Source organism: Paramormyrops kingsleyae, chromosome 4 (genome assembly GCF_048594095.1).
Source record: "Paramormyrops kingsleyae isolate MSU_618 chromosome 4, PKINGS_0.4, whole genome shotgun sequence".
In the NCBI taxonomy this organism is placed as follows: domain Eukaryota; kingdom Metazoa; phylum Chordata; class Actinopteri; order Osteoglossiformes; family Mormyridae; genus Paramormyrops; species Paramormyrops kingsleyae.
Genome location: NC_132800.1, coordinates 19,342,682 through 19,358,777, shown reverse-complemented (window position 1 = coordinate 19,358,777; position 16,096 = coordinate 19,342,682). Strand labels below are relative to the sequence as shown.

The window sequence follows — 16,096 nt, the reverse complement described above, 5'->3', positions numbered from 1 at the left end:
ACATTCAGCAAATTCATCACTTTATAAAACACTAAAGTTAATACAGGCTACTAAATGGAATTTTAGGAGAAATAATCAAATGCATTATCGGTGTTTTTCCTGGCTCAGAACGAGGTGGAGACGGTACCATCCTGATCGTGTGCACACACGTATGTGCATGTGTGTGCACACGTATGTGCATGTGTGCGCACACGTATGTGCATGTGTGCGCACACGTATGTGCATGTGTGCTGCGCCTTCAGCTGGCTCAAACAAACACTTTTTACAAGCAGCGTATCTTACAATTGAAGAAAATAACAATTATCACATTAAAGCATATTATATTTTAAAAAGTACCCATGTTCATCACTAAATGCTTAAAAGCAATGTGTTAATTTACACTTTTAACAAACAGCAAAGTTGTTTAAAATCAAATTTAGCCTAAGCCATTATTTTCATTTATGGTACATGAATATGGGCACACTTGCAGTGCAGTTGAACATTAATATATACAAGCAAGATGTTGCCCGAGTTCGGGTAGCTGATTATCACATGAAAGCCATTGGTCATCTACACAGTTCACAACCTGAGGCAGAACATTTCAACCTCCTATTTTTCATTTTATAAAACTTCTTCATGCACGCCTTGTAGACTTTGCATTAATACACTCCTAACGACTTGGCAACTGAATACCCTCGCCCTGACTCGCCCTGACTCGCCCTGACTCGTCTCTTGCACAAATTCATCGCATCTCATCAGTAACATGAATTATTACTTTTTAACTGCCTATCAGATGAAGTCTGCACCGTCTCCCCATTCTCCTCCTAGCGAAATCGCTTAGTAAAGTAATTGCAGATCCTATGAGCCGTATCTGCAAAGCTGAAAACAACACAGCAATTAGATGTAATGTTAATTTAGGAAACCTTTTTAAGAAACTGGACATGCTTGGATGCAAAGTATATTTTACTCTATATTCACCTGTTTGAAGAGTCACATCGGTAATGAATGCCGCAATCGCAGTTACAAATGACAGAAATCTACCGAATGCAACGCTTGTTAGAAAGTAGTTTTTTCCACTGGCAGAGGAAGCACAAAGCGTGAGAAAGTTACGATGATTCCAAGGGCCCCTGAGTGACTGTGGCCCTAAATAATTTGGAACATATTCTGACTGATCTGGCTAGGGGACCCAATATAATATGCTTTCATGGGGCCCAAAATCTTTAGTGGAACCCGTGCCCAACAGAGTTCTGGCAAGACCTGTGGTGTGTTGGTTTGATCTGTCCTGGACCGTGTGACCAGCTTAGGCCTGTGTTAGGAGCTGTGTGTCTGTGTGTGTGCATGTCTGTGTGTGAGTGTCTGTGTGTGCATGTCTGTGTGTGCGTGAGTGTCTGTGTGTGCGTGAGTGTCTGTGTGTGCATGTCTGTGTGTGAGTGTCTGTCTGTGTGTGCGTGAGTGTCTGTGTGTGCGTGAGTGTCTGTGTGTGCATGTCTGTGTGTGAGTGTCTGTGTGTGCATGTCTGTGTGTGAGTGTCTGTGTGTGCATGTCTGTGTGTGCGTGAGTGTCTGTGTGTGCATGTCTGTGTGTGTGCATGTCTGTGTGTGAGTGTCTGTGTGTGTGCATGTCTGTGTGTGAGTGTCTGTGTGTGCATGTCTGTGTGTGAGTGTCTGTGTGTGTGCATGTCTGTGTGTGAGTGTCTGTGTGTGCATGTCTGTGTGTGTGCATGTCTGTGTGTGAGTGTCTGTGTGTGCGTGTGTGTGTGTGTGTGCGTGAGTGTGTGTGTGTGCGTGAGTGTGTGTGTGTGTGTGCGTGAGTGTGTGTGTGTGCGTGAGTGTGTGTGTGTGTGCGTGAGTGTGTGTGTGTGCGTGAGTGTCTGTGTGTGCATATCTGTGTGTGCGTGAGTGTCTGTGTGTGCGTGAGTGTGTGTGTGTGCATGTCTGTGTGTGCGTGAGTGTGTGTGTGTGCATGAGTGTGTGTGTGTGAGTGTGTGTGTGTGTGTGTGCGTGAGTGTGTGTGTGTGCGTGAGTGTGTGTGTGCGTGAGTGTGTGTGTGTGCGTGAGTGTGTGTGCATGAGTGTCTGTGTGTGCGTGAGTGTGTGTGTGCATGTCTGTGTGTGCGTGAGTGTCTGTGTGTGCGTGAGTGTCTGTGTGTGCATATCTGTGTGTGCGTGAGTGTCTGTGTGTGCGTGAGTGTGTGTGTGTGCATGTCTGTGTGTGTGTGAGTGTCTGTGTGTGCGTGAGTGTGTGTGTGTGCATATCTGTGTGTGCGTGAGTGTCTGTGTGTGCGTGAGTGTGTGTGCATGTCTGTGTGTGTGTGTGAGTGTCTGTGTATGCGTGATTGTTTGTGTGTGTGTGCGTGAGTGTCTGTGTGTGCGTGAGTGTTTGTGTGTGCGTGAGTGTCTGTGTGTGCGTGAGTGTCTGTGTGTGCGTGAGTGTCTGTGTGTGCGTGAGTGTTTGTGTGTGCGTGAGTGTTTGTGTGTGCGTGAGTGTCTGTGTGTGCGTGAGTGTGTGTGTGTGCATATCTGTGTGTGCGTGAGTGTCTGTGTGTGCGTGAGTGTGTGTGTGTGCATGTCTGTGTGTGTGTGAGTGTCTGTGTGTGCGTGAGTGTGTGTGTGTGTGCATATCTGTGTGTGCGTGAGTGTCTGTGTGTGCGTGAGTGTTTGTGTGTGTGTGCGTGAGTGTTTGTGTGTGTGTGCATGTCTGTGTGTGTGTGAGTGTCTGTGTGTGCGTGAGTGTGTGTGTGTGTGCATATCTGTGTGTGCGTGAGTGTCTGTGTGTGCGTGAGTGTCTGTGTGTGCGTGAGTGTCTGTGTGTGCGTGAGTGTTTGTGTGTGCGTGAGTGTCTGTGTGTGCGTGAGTGTGTGTGTGCGCATATCTGTGTGTGCGTGAGTGTCTGTGTGTGCGTGAGTGTGTGTGTGTGCATATCTGTGTGTGCGTGAGTGTCTGTGTGTGCGTGAGTGTGTGTGTGTGCATGTCTGTGTGTGTGTGAGTGTCTGTGTGTGCGTGAGTGTGTGTGTGTGCATATCTGTGTGTGCGTGAGTGTCTGTGTGTGCGTGAGTGTGTGTGTGTGCATGTGTGTGTGTGTGTGAGTGTCTGTGTGTGCGTGAGTGTCTGTGTGTGCGTGAGTGTCTGTGTGTGCGTGAGTGTTTGTGTGTGCGTGAGTGTCTGTGTGTGCGTGAGTGTTTGTGTGTGCGTGAGTGTCTGTGTGTGCGTGAGTGTTTGTGTGTGCGTGAGTGTCTGTGTGTGCGTGAGTGTTTGTGTGTGCGTGAGTGTCTGTGTGTGCGTGAGTGTGTGTGTGTGCGTGAGTGTCTGTGTGTGCGTGAGTGTTTGTGTGTGCAAGAGTGTTTGTGTGTGCGTGAGAGTGTGTGTGTGCGTGAGTGTTTCTGTGTGCGTGAGTGTTTCTGTGTGCGTGAGTGTCTGTGTGTGCATGAGTGTCTGTGTATGCGTGAGTGTCTGTGTGTGCGTGAGTGTGTGTGTGTGCGTGAGTGTCTGTGTGTGCGTGAGTGTGTGTGTGTGCGTGAGTGTCTGTGTGTGTGCCTGCTACCCATCTGTGCCCTGTCTGCTTGCGATTATTTTGCCTTGATAAAGAGATTTAAACTGTTTAAACGAAGACAGGAAGGTCAAAACAAAACACTTCCCCGTCCAGTCAACAGTGAACTGCCAGTTTTAGAAAATTCCAGAAACAAGAGGATCTGTGAGAAACATGCGACAAGCTCAAAACCCAGTAACTTGTGATGAAATTGTGGTTCACAGCCCACCTGAGACACACACACACACACACACACACACATATATGTTTGTATCCATATCTTTGTGGGGACTGTCCAATCATTTCTATGGGAAAAACCATAATCCCAACTATGCTAACTATGTCCCTACCCAGCCCTAACCTTAACCATAAGTAACCAACCAAAACACAAGACTTTTGGAATTTTTACTTTTTTGATTGCATTGACGGATTTTTATAAAAATTGAGGTTATATAAATGGGGACCTGAAAGAGACACACACACACACACACACACTTATCAACAGGTAATATGAATATACAAGTGTTAACAATATTAGATTAATTTTCTGCTAAGGCAGTTAGTCAAAGATATAACTCATTCAATAGCCTTTCGCAATCATACACTAATTTTAATATCCAATGTTTTAAAATTAGGTGCCTCAAAGCCTTTATCAACCAAATGTTTGAACCAGTTTCAATACTTCATGGAATGTTGGGAAATTTCGTGAGTAGCTGAACAGACCTCTAGGGGGTGCCCCGTTCTCACAGAGGATCCTCTATTGCTATTGCAGAATGGTGATTCGGATGGGCCTTTAAAAAAACCACTTGAACGCTTTACCCCTCCCACAGCTTTCTGCTGGTTATATATTTAAGCCCTGTGTAGCCCTGTGTAACAGACGGAGTGAACAAACCCAAATGTGAAGGTCTGGACACTATGGTGCATCCTATTTATTTCATGGCCAATGAGCATGTTCACTGCACTGCACCCTGAATTGTACCGCTGTATTGTGCACTGCATTCATTCCAAACACTGCACCCTGAACCGTACCCCTGTACTGTGCACTTCACTCATCATAGACACTGCACCGTACCATGAATTGTACCCCTGTGCGGTACACTGCATTCATTCCAGACACTGCACCCTGAACCGTACCGCTGTACTGTGCACTGCATTCATTCCAAACACTGCACCCTGAACCGTACCCCTGTACTGTGCACTTCACTCATCATAGCCACTGCACTGTACCCTGAATTGTACCCCTGTGCGGTGCACTGCATTCATTCCAGACACTGCAGCCTGAATTGTACCCCTGTACTGTGGACTGCATTCATCCCTGACACTGCACCCTGAACTATAGCCTGTAGCATATATGCACTTTGTCTTACATAAACATTTTTACCACTTCATAGCTGTTTTTCCTCTCTTAAAGTATATAAATTTACACTAGAAGTTTATAATAGGATGCTGGCAGTGGAATCACAGACTCAGAAATGGATCTGGGAGCCACTGGCCCCATCAGCAGTCTAAGGGCTGGTTGAGCGTGCCTCAGTGTCCGCACTGTGCCTCCCCCCCCCCACACGGACTCGCTGCTGAGTAACGGGGGCGTGCACAGCGAGCTAGACAGGGGGAGGACCGGAGCGTGTGACCCACGGCAGCAGACGGCGGTGCCAGGCCGGACCATCTGGAGCGCTAATCCTCACACCTCTCTGTCGGCATCATCGGCACGGTCATTAGGGCCCAGCAGACCGGCGCCATCGCTCAGCTCGAGGTGGGCTCTGTGCGTGTGACTGTGTATGTGGACACCATCCAGGAGTCCAGCCTACCCCTTTCTCTCCATCCCGCTCACCCAGGCCGGATCTGGACGGCGCCGATCGAAGACGTCAGCGGCGTGACACAGGAGCAGAGCGACAGGTTCTCCTCTTCAGGCTGGTCACTCCAAATGCCGCTTAACCCGCTACATGCGGTACTCTCAACTAACCAGCAGCCGTTACGCATGCACATGAGCAGCTGCTTAATAGTCTGTCTGCCTTCATTTACATTTTACATGTTGAGCAGACGCTTTTGTCCAAAGCAATGTAGAAGTGAGACAAAAATCATATGACAAATATACAGCTGTCAAGCTGTCAAATAGGCGTAAGTGCAGCTAGGCTGAGCTTCCAGTGAATGACTAGTTATAAGTGTAAGCACTGCTCCAACACAACACAGCTAGCAATCACTACTTCCTGTAAAGCATACATACACACACACACACACACACACAGGCATAAGTATGCAAACACTCTACCAGCTACAGACAGACTTGATGCACATGTTGCTCCTCCAGGATCAAAAAAAGTACCCAATCCATCCATCCATCCATCCATCCATCCATCTTAAGACAAATGGCATCCTCGCCTCTCATTGTTGTTTCTCTTGATAACTGACCTCGTAACCAGAAGGACCTTTCACAGCTGTTCCAGAAACGGTCAACTTTCTGGGCATGATACCTGCCTACAGCCTGAACACCCTGGGACAGTGACTAGCTAACTACTAGAAGGTTGGACAAAACCTCAACAGCTCTCCCTGGTTTTCAGTCGGAAAATGTATAAGTGAAATTCCCACAGGATTTAATGCAGGCGATGCCAGGTGGATATTAACGCATATAAACGGCCGTCACCGAGAGCCTCGGTCAGTCACATAGCATCCTGGTCTCTGCAAATCGCCGAGAGTCGGCCGATTCACGCGGGATGCAACCCCCTTCTCCTTCACAGCCATGGTCAGAGACACGCCAGTCGGTCCAGACGCCAGGACACCAGAAGAGCGGCAGGGAATCCCCAGCACTGCTCCAAGTCTCTTTTTAAACATTTTCCAAAAGGTTGGGAGACATGAAAGCTGTAAGGGTCTCCTTGTAGTAAGATTACCATCGAGGTACAAACTGTACCGAACCCAACACCAACTGTCACTACGAGCCCTAGACCACAAGACGGAAGCAAAGCACCAACCACAGACAATATCAAGACCCAGCCCAATGACCCCTGACCCCACCCTTAACACGCCCACATCTCCATACTCACCCAGGACACATTTTTGCTCTTGGGAGGCCTGAGCATGGCGGTATGGTGAAGGAGTAACCCGAGGTCGGTGTGTGGCCCTCAGGAGGCAGTGCAGAGACAGGAGCCGGTGATCATGGGGCCCCACGGGGCCAGCCAGAAGGGGTTCTCCTCTTCGTCTAAATCCAGAGCGCGGAATAACAACAACATCTGTCCGATTAAACGTGTTCAGCACGTGGAACCCGGCCGAACCCTCGCTTCCATCGGGACCAGAGCGCGTCGGGGCCCCCGGAGAGTGATCGGTGATGTGGCCCCCAGTTCACATCCAGCATCACATCGAGTCGGATCCTGCCTGCTCCGTCCCCGGCAGTGAAGGAGCTAGACCACTTTCTGCGGCGGAGTGGTAAGCCTGGGAGGGTGGGCTTAAGCAGCTATTAGCGTGCGGATGTTGTTGGATGCAGTCGTGGGGTGGGGGGGGGGCAGCGAGGGGGTCGCTCTCGGTCGATTCCCCCCAGTCTACGAGGACATGGGTCGCGTGGAGAACAGGAATGGCTACCCCTTCATCAGTCTCTCTCTCTGATTACTGCCCACCTTCATACACTCATCCTCTTCCTCTTCTCGTTTCTCTGGAGCTCTTGTCTAACACTTCTCACTTCTCTCTCTCTCTCTCTCTCTCTCTCTCCCTCGCTACAGCACAGTCTCGTTCACCCCACACGTCCCTGGAGGTACCTGTCCCCTGCCGTACATCGGCGGTCTGTGTTGACACCTGTTGTCACGGTGTCCCTTGGCTGGAGCCACAGCAACCAGGAAGGTGGGCGGAAGGGGTGAGGAGGGGGCGGTCTGTAGGCAGCGACAAGCAACGAGGGCCAACAGACCGTTTCCCAACCCCCCTGCTTACTACGCCCGACTGCCCCTCTGTTCCACGCCTTCTGTCCGTTTGCTTATAGCTCCAGCCAATCTGGATCTCCCATCTAGAACTGTGGGTAAATTTTCTTGCATTGGAAAGGTGAGTTCGCCGAAACAGATAACAGGAATGCACTCAGACCCATCTAGGAGAACCGGAATATTCAACGGTATGGAGCTCACTTAGGAAACAGCTCAAGATTGGTGGAACCTGCCTCCATCTCAATATGGACTGGGTCTCCAAAATCGAGGAATCTGAAGCTCCCAACAGATAAGAGCTGTGACTGGAGGAAACTGCCCCTCCCCCCCAAATATTTCAGATTCAACTTATTTCTGGGTTCAGAAATGTCACAATTAATATTTTTCACAAAAATAGAGGGAATCTTCCTATTTTTGCCAACCTATGCCTTGTTGTTCTTTGTTTCAAAAACCAAACTAAAACTAAAGCCAAGATTTCAACGGTTTGACCAAAAGAAGTGGTCAATTTCAAAACTCCCACTAAACTAGATATAAAAATAAAGCTCGAAAAACATAGTTTTCAGCAGATTTGTTGTGAAAATCCCCCCAGTCAGCGACTGAAACCCACTGTGGACGGGAAACTGTGGTCCCCACTCATCAGGAAGCCAGGAGGAATGTTTTGGACTTCATCTGGTATCAAAACAAAACGTTCTGACTTATTAAATCTAAGCTGGGGCGATTTTCGACTTTTACGAGTTGGTAATTAATCTGTGGAGCTCATGGCGGAGGTAGATGATGTCGGGCAGGGATGAGGCTGGGGAACAAGCTCCCCTATGCACTTTTAATTAAGGGTATAAAGCAAGTTTGTGGGGTATTGAGAAGGGAGAGGGACTGAGGAACATGGCAGGGCTCTCATATTGATACGATATGCACTTTCACGTAAGAAAGTGATTCGGGTTTGAATCGTGCTCAGCCTGCCAGCCCGAAATCTCCCAAAAAGTGACCTAAAAATGGCCGTTCCATCCTCCAATTTCAGGTCCTGTGAGTCTGTTGGCCGTTTGCAGAACATGGTTCTTTTTTGCGGCACACAGGTCATAGTCCAGGGCCAAGGGCAGAGAGCAAGGACACAGGGTGATGAGGGATTAGCCAGCTTGTGTAATGTACTGTGACACATACCACAACGGTGTAGAGCTCCTTATATTAATGATGATAGTTATAACTGAGGTCGTGGTCATGCAGGAGGTCATTTCAGCAGGCTTAGGCTATGTGATGGATGCAGCCCGACCACTCTGGGCCAATCCCGTCCAAGAAGGCCAAAATCCAGATACGATCACTGCTGAAACTTAAAGCCCCGTCTTCAATCAGTAAAAGGAAAGTCAGAGTCAGGGCTGGGTTCGAACCCACCACCCCAAGGGGGAGGGGATACCACAGAACCAGTAGTGCATATAATAAATGCAATCTACAGCAACGAAAGAATCTTATAACAGCAGTGAACCATCACTACTGATGTGAGATGCTTTAGTTATGTTCTTCAAGTGTGTTCCTCTCAGGCTATTAGGTGGAATGAAGACCTCCAACTACCTGACAAATCACAGGCTCTATAGTTCAACATAAAGACCCTCAAGAAAATACTTTCATTTCATTTCGTACATTCTCTCATTCATTATGGCAGAAATGCAAAGCATAAACAGGAGAACCATACTGAAAATATCCCACAGATTCATTTGATATATTTCGCAGTGTCCCAGGAACGATGAGATCAGCATGAAGACATTAAATTTTGACGTTAACTTCTGCCAGGTTGCTCTCCTCATCACCCCCACTGCCTTGGATCTCACATTGGACGTTTTTAGCCTCTGAGATCAGAGGAGTACATAAAGAACAACCAGGAACTCAGGGAACGGAAGAGGAGATCTTTGCCAAGATTAAGACTCTTCCTCAGAACTGAAAACATTGTAAATAGAATTACTACTTTAATTTTAAAAATGAAGCAAGAACACATCCAAATATCAAAGAAGGTTCCAGAATTCCTTTTCTGGGTTTTACCAAAAACAGGAGCATGGGTGAGGTATCTACAATACTGATACACAGTGAGAACATCACGCTCCACATGGACCGGGTCGGAGGTGTCCACTCCAGGTCCCAGAGCTGTGTGTGTGCCTGTTTTTGTTCCAGTTGGGCCCCAGAGGACAGGGAAGAGCTAATTACATCCCAGTTTTAATTATTTCAGATCCTCCCCAGTTCTGTGGTTCCTAGCTACTAGCACAGAAAAAACACCACCAGGACACACTGTCCTGGGATGCCACTGACCCGCTGGACCAGGGATGCTCAGGAACCAGCTGACAGCTCCACCCTTTTATCGAAATATAACCGCCATCATACTGGATTGATTTGACTCAGTGGAAAGTTTAAAAATGTAAAAATGAAGGTATAATACTACATGGATTAGATTAGATTAGATTAGATTAGATTAGATTCAGATTCAGATTCAGATTAGATTAGATTAGATTCAGATTCAGATTCAAAATCAGATTCGGATTCAGATTCAAAATCAGATTCGGATTCAGATTCAATTTGATTAACTTTATTGATTACAAAGGGAAATTCTTGTGCATACAGCAGCAACTATGTAGTACACAGATTTCCCTAGACTGTGAGTTAGACAGAGCCAAAATGATGTGTTCCGTTTACCTCAGAGGTCGGAACTCAGAACTGGGAATGACGACAATGAATGACACGATTGAACAGCATTCTAGTACAGCAATTCAGAAAGTCATTTTGCAATACCAGGGACCTGTTTCAAAAAGCAAGATTTCTTGCTTAGCCGGATAATTAGTCAGATTTAATTTATCCCAGTTTTAACGGCCTTTTTCTTTGTTCGCTTACATTTAGCCTTAAATCCGACAAGTTGTCCAGCTAAGCCAGAAAAACTGCTTTCTGAAACGGGCTCCAGTTCTAGCCCGGTTAGTTGTTAGCCATTGTTAGCAATATCAGTTAATAACAATACATTACATAGTATTTTATGCATAAAAACACTGTACCGACTCGTCCACAGAAATTGTTTGGACAGTACTGCATTTAATGAGCCACAAATAAGCCACTGATGCTAATAGACAGTAAAAAGCTACAGCTTTAACTTCTACTAATAAAGGGCACAGACTTGATTTCTGGGCTTTGGGTTGTGTAGATTCCTCTGACTTTCCAAGTAGGAATTCTGACTTTGGGGGGCGTTCCAGGTGAAATTTCTGACAAGGAAGTCGGCATTTCTGAGTTATGAGTTCAAATGAAACACAACATCGTTCTCTCTGGCTGTCCGTCACTTTGTTAGAGCCAAAATGGCTGTCTTTAGCATTTCTTCTGCCAGGATGTCAGTCAGTTTCTTAGAGCCAAAATGGCTGTCTTTAGCATTTCTTCTGCCAGGATGTCAGTCACTTTCTTAGAGCCAAAATGGCTGTCTTTAGCATTTCTTTGAGAAGGATCAGAACATTGGCCATCCACTGCGGGGCCTGAAATCACCTGCACATGACTATGCTGAAGAGAGCACAGCAGGCTAAATGCATGTATAGACAACATCTTGTTTCCTTTAAAATTATGAAGATATTTCTCATAATATCTTACGCTACATAAATGAGAGAATTCCACACTGAAATAGCAAATTTAAAATAGACTAAATTTAAAATAGATTTAAATGACATTATTGACGTCTGTTCCTGATGTTGCACTACTATCACCAAAATGCCAAAAATATATTTTAAAAGTTGCACTAATATGTTGCACTAATGTCATATCCGGCACTATTGTGGAGGTCATGTGATTTCAAGCCTCCCAGTGGAGATCCCACCACCGTTCCTGAAGTTTGCATAATGTCATGACTGGGCCAAGTGTGGAGGTCATGTGATGAGTCAGGCCGCGGGAAGCTCAGCCGTCCAATCAAATGCCAGAGAGAACCCTGATGGGCGCATTCGCTCCCATTACCGTGTGCATGGCAGGCAGAAAGAACTGAACCCGTACCAGAGGTGGAGATTTCTGGTCCAGAGAGTACAAATCCAGATCAAGACTTTGTTTCAACCAACCAGCCGAGTCCTCTGTGACTGTGACTCTTTATACTCAACTGGTTGGTTGAAACAAAATCCTGATCTGGATTTGTACTCTTCTGGACCAGAAATCTCCACCTCTGATGTGTACCAAACTGAAGAACAGTTGGCCGAACAAGGTCCGGTGAAACTCATGTTATAAACCACGTGTGGTTTGATGTGCGTAGGGACTATACCAACCAGACAAGACTTAACATACTTATGCACGATGAACCCTATGGTAATATGCATAATCATATGGGCCTTAGATACACACGCAACAGCACATGGATCCAAAAAAACTATCTGCAGAACATGCATCCACCCACAGAGATCCAATGTAGGGACACATGGGATGGCTTGTGGGGTGGTCATTCTGTCGGGCAGAGTGGGTAGAGGATAGGGGGTAGAGAGTGGGTGGAAACACCCCCTGGAGCACCCCACACATTTTCTGTACACACCCAGAAGTGAGGTATCACCTTCCTATGCCAAACCATGGCTATTTATAAATAAACCAGCGTGTGAAGCGGACGGCACAGGGACTCCCCTGCTGAGGGGGATGTCTCGTTCCAAGCTGGACTGCCCTCCTACTTCCTCTCTGCCTACTCGTGGGCTCGAGGGACGGCCCATCGGCACCGGGCCACTGGACCTGCACTGAGGTCCTCAAGTGGAGGCAGACGTCGGCGGCCAAAATAGACGTTTGGTCACGTATGGGGAGAGCGTGAGGCCAATCAGGCGGAACAAGGATAATAATAATAAATAATCATCCACCAATCCATCCATCTTCTACTTCAAGTTTGTGATGAACTAGGAATTTATATCAAGGGAGTCCAAGACAGAAGAGCACCCTGGATGAGATGCCAGCCATCACAGGTCACAAACTTGATTTGGTTGCCCCCAGTTGGCAAAATATATACAAGCACCTGACCTTCAAAAAGTCTCTGCATGGCACTTTTAAACACATTCAAGCAAAGTCACACATTAAGGGCAATTTACGGACGCCAATTTGCCCGACTGTATATTCTTGCACTAAAGGAGAAAACCAGAGTTCATGCAAACCCTACAGTTCATGAAAAGCCACATGCACACCACTAACAAGGCAAGTATTACAGAAAAAGGATCTTTTTTTAATAATGTTAAATGTTGGCATTCCTGAATAACCACCAGCATTATGGGAAGAGACGAGACAGACCCCCTATCCACTGAGGACATGGATTAATGTAACGCGGCAGGAATCTTTCACTGAGCGGGTAAAGGGAGGACGACTAGGCTAGCACACATGACTTGGCGTTTCTGTTTGCGTGCACACCGCCAGTCGGAGTTCGGCGGGGATGAATGGCCCCAAGCTGCAGAGAATGTCCTCAAAGCTGGAGTGAGAAGCTCCACCAAAGCGCCACCCAGCACAGGGTCCTGCTCTGCTAGACTGTCTCATTTTTAGTTATTTAGCAGATGCTTTTATTGAAAAGAACACAAATAACTGAGAAAACAGGGTCGGCCAATCCCTGGAGGGACTGGGGTCCAATACAGGATCTGAACTCTTGACCTTCTGATCATAGGTACAGCATCCTTGCCCAAAGAGCCATACGCCTCCAGCTTGGCTGGGCCTCAGTGGATGCAGGCAAGGGGCTGCAGATACTTGGTCATGGAGGAGTTGGTTTCCAGCCCTTGGAGACGACCCTCACGTGCTTAATGACACATTAGTCAGCTTGGGGGGGTACGGTACAGAGCCTTAATGGCCATTTGCCCACTTTAGTCACGTATTATCTTTTAAATCATCCATGTCAAAATTGGATGGACAATTCACCAAGTGGATTTTTAGGGTAAAATGAACTGAACAGTTGTGGTCCTGTTGGAGAGGTGTGGTCATTGTATTGACTGAGGTTTAGGTCAGTAAGGGAGGTGTGGTCAGGTGTGGTTATGTTGGGGAGGTGTGGTCACTGTATTGACCGGGTTTAGGTCAGTAAGGGAGGTGTGGTCATGTTGGGGAGGTGTGGTCACTGTATTGACCGGGTTTAGGTCAGTAAGGGAGGTGTGGTCAGGTGTGGTCATGTTGGGGAGGTGTGGTCACTGTATTGACCGGGTTTAGGTCAGTAAGGGAGGTGTGGTCATGTTGGGGAGGTGTGGTCACTGTATTGACCGGGTTTAAGTCAGTAAGGGAGGTGTGGTCATGTTGGGGAGGTGTGGTCACTGTATTGACCAGGTTTAGGTCAGTAAGGGAGGTGTGGTCATGTTGGGGAGGTGTGGTCACTGTATTGACCGGGTTTAGGTCAGTAAGGGAGGTGTGGTCATGTTGGGGAGGTGTGGTCACTGTATTGACCGGGTTTAGGTCAGTAAGGGAGGTGTGGTCAGGTGTGGTCATGTTGGGGTGGTGTGGTCACTGTATTGACCGGGTTTAGGTCAGTAAGGGAGGTGTGGTCATGTTGGGGAGGTGTGGTCACTGTATTGACCGGGTTTAGGTCAGTAAGGGAGGTGTGGTCATGTTGGGGAGGTGTGGTCACTGTGTTTACTAAGTGTAGGTCAATATGGGAGGTATGATCAGGTGTGGCTGTGTTGGGGAGGTGCAGTCACTGTATTGACGGGGTGATTATTATAGTTGTAAATTATAATTGCAATCGTAATTAGAACTGTAATTATTATTTCTAGGTAACAATCTAGAAATGATTGTGGCCTGGTCATGTGTCTCACCACCGGTGCACCCCGAAAAATCTATCCCCAAATTACCAACACAACCCAGCCCAACACATGCAGTTCAAGCACCCCTAATGCCCCCCTTCTTCGCCTGTTAACTCCACTCCACCCCCCAACCAGTAGGTGCCTGGAGGGCCGCCAGACCCAGAGGCCATCTGCCAGGGCCCCGCTCCACCGCGGCATCATGGGAAAGCAGGGAAACGACACGAGACGGAGTCGTACGGGTCTGGATTCAATTACTGTAGTACTGTAGCTTTCAGACAACAACTACAAAAAAAAAAAACATGAAAAATGAAAGAGCTGGAGAAACTTCAAAGCTTCATCTCCATCCGCTCTGCGAGATCCTACCCAGCCTCAAAGTATCATCCGCGCTCATCATATGTAAATCGCATGTAGCCGTCTTTGTTTTGCCGACCACAAGCAGGTCAAAAGCCAGACGGAGGCAAAACAGCATTTAGCACCTTCTAATCCCTCCACTTAAGGGTCAAGGGTGATGACGACCGACATCTCCCACCTAAGGGAAAATTCTGGAAATCTCTCGTAACTCTACACCCCAACAGCACTCGCTACAGGACTGCAGAACCCAAACCAGTATAACTGACAATGTTTAAATATCTGCAATATATCGCATATTTAGAGAGCATAATACAGAGACTGCAGGTAACGGTGCACACACACATACACTTGCCCACCTGCTGAGTAATTATATATTCAACCTCGGAGTATTTCTGCCAAATATATCTGCAGTTTCAACCTGTCTTTGTTTCACAGCATTTTTATTATGCTAATTAACCTCGTGCTGAAGCTCTGCGCTTTTATTCTCATTTCCTGTTTAGTCTTGTGAGGCCGTGTCCTGCCTTCCTGGAAGGGGGGGGGGTGGGACACGTTCCATGTGCTTCCACCCCTAGACCACCCGCTTGAAGGGCGGACGTGCGGAGCAGCTATCCATCTGATGGCTCGATGGAGACACCCGGTGGTGAAACCGTGTATCGCAACACCTGTGAAACCTAAATGAGTCCAGCAAGGATATTGTTGGACTCCTGCTGGCCCACATCTATTTCACGTTATAAGATACTTCAGCCTCTTTCATAGGTCATTATGTATCAATCTGGGCCGATGGTTCTGATTAGTTCTGGGTTGCCGGGTTGACGAGGGACAGGCAGACTGCGTAAAGGACCTTCGGAATGGACAGAGGTGAAACCGTGCAATGCCTGTAAATACACATAAACTGCGTGACGTACATGTCGGGGGGGGGGGGGGGCTCATCCCTGGTGGAAGGGACGTTTCCGTGATTAACGCCACACCCATTCACCTTCAGCCGGCAGTGCCACGTCGCCACCTGCTCGTCAGAGTCACGTCTGAGTCATGCCGCCGCTCGTCTGTGACTCATGCCAGTGGGGGCGTGGCATCGAGCCACCCCTGGAAGGACCTTCAGCTGCCCGGGGGACATGACTGGCAGCCCTCCCAAAATCCTAAACCTCACCAGGTCCATCAGAAAGGGTCTCTGGTGAAAACTGGGGGTGAGGTGCAACAGAAAGGACCCAGGAGGGCGTCTAAGTCAGTGCCTGACAACAGCGACATTCCAGCGAGAGCAAGCACTTAACCTGGCAGCATCACACACACACACACACACACACCGGTGTGCATGACCTGAACGTGCACAGAAGCCACAACGAGCATCGCGTCCACGTCACAATGCAGCTGCCTCCCGTTGCCGTAGCGACCGCTCCGACGTGGCTCAAGATAGGTACAGCATGTCTGGAGCGACCTGATGCCCACCTCCCGACGGGAGGCGAGGGGTTGGGGTGGGACCAGACCCAAAACCCCACAACACTGAGCCGAAGGCGGAACAGTCTGCGTCAAAAGCGATTAAGCAAATGGGCCAATTCCGCGCTGCAGCTGGCAGGTGAGGGGGGCAGAAGAGGAAGCTCAAAGCAAAACGGAGGCTCTCAGGTGGGGA

General features: G+C 47.9%; 1 protein-coding gene across 4 annotated transcripts in view; it reads right to left on the bottom strand.

The window, feature by feature from the left end:
* Positions 1 to 16,096, bottom strand: part of LOC111834279 (voltage-dependent L-type calcium channel subunit beta-2) — a 58,419-nt gene that overhangs the window by 31,516 nt on the left and 10,807 nt on the right. The window contains exon 1 of one of the 4 annotated variants that reach the window (XM_023793378.2): positions 6,539 to 7,250. The exons of the other annotated variants lie outside the window; for them this stretch is intronic. Coding sequence (XP_023649146.1) covers positions 6,539 to 6,574 — 36 coding nt within the window. The 5' untranslated portion in view covers positions 6,575 to 7,250. Of the gene's footprint in view, positions 1 to 6,538; positions 7,251 to 16,096 lie in introns of those variants that run through there. 4 annotated transcript variants of the gene reach the window in all.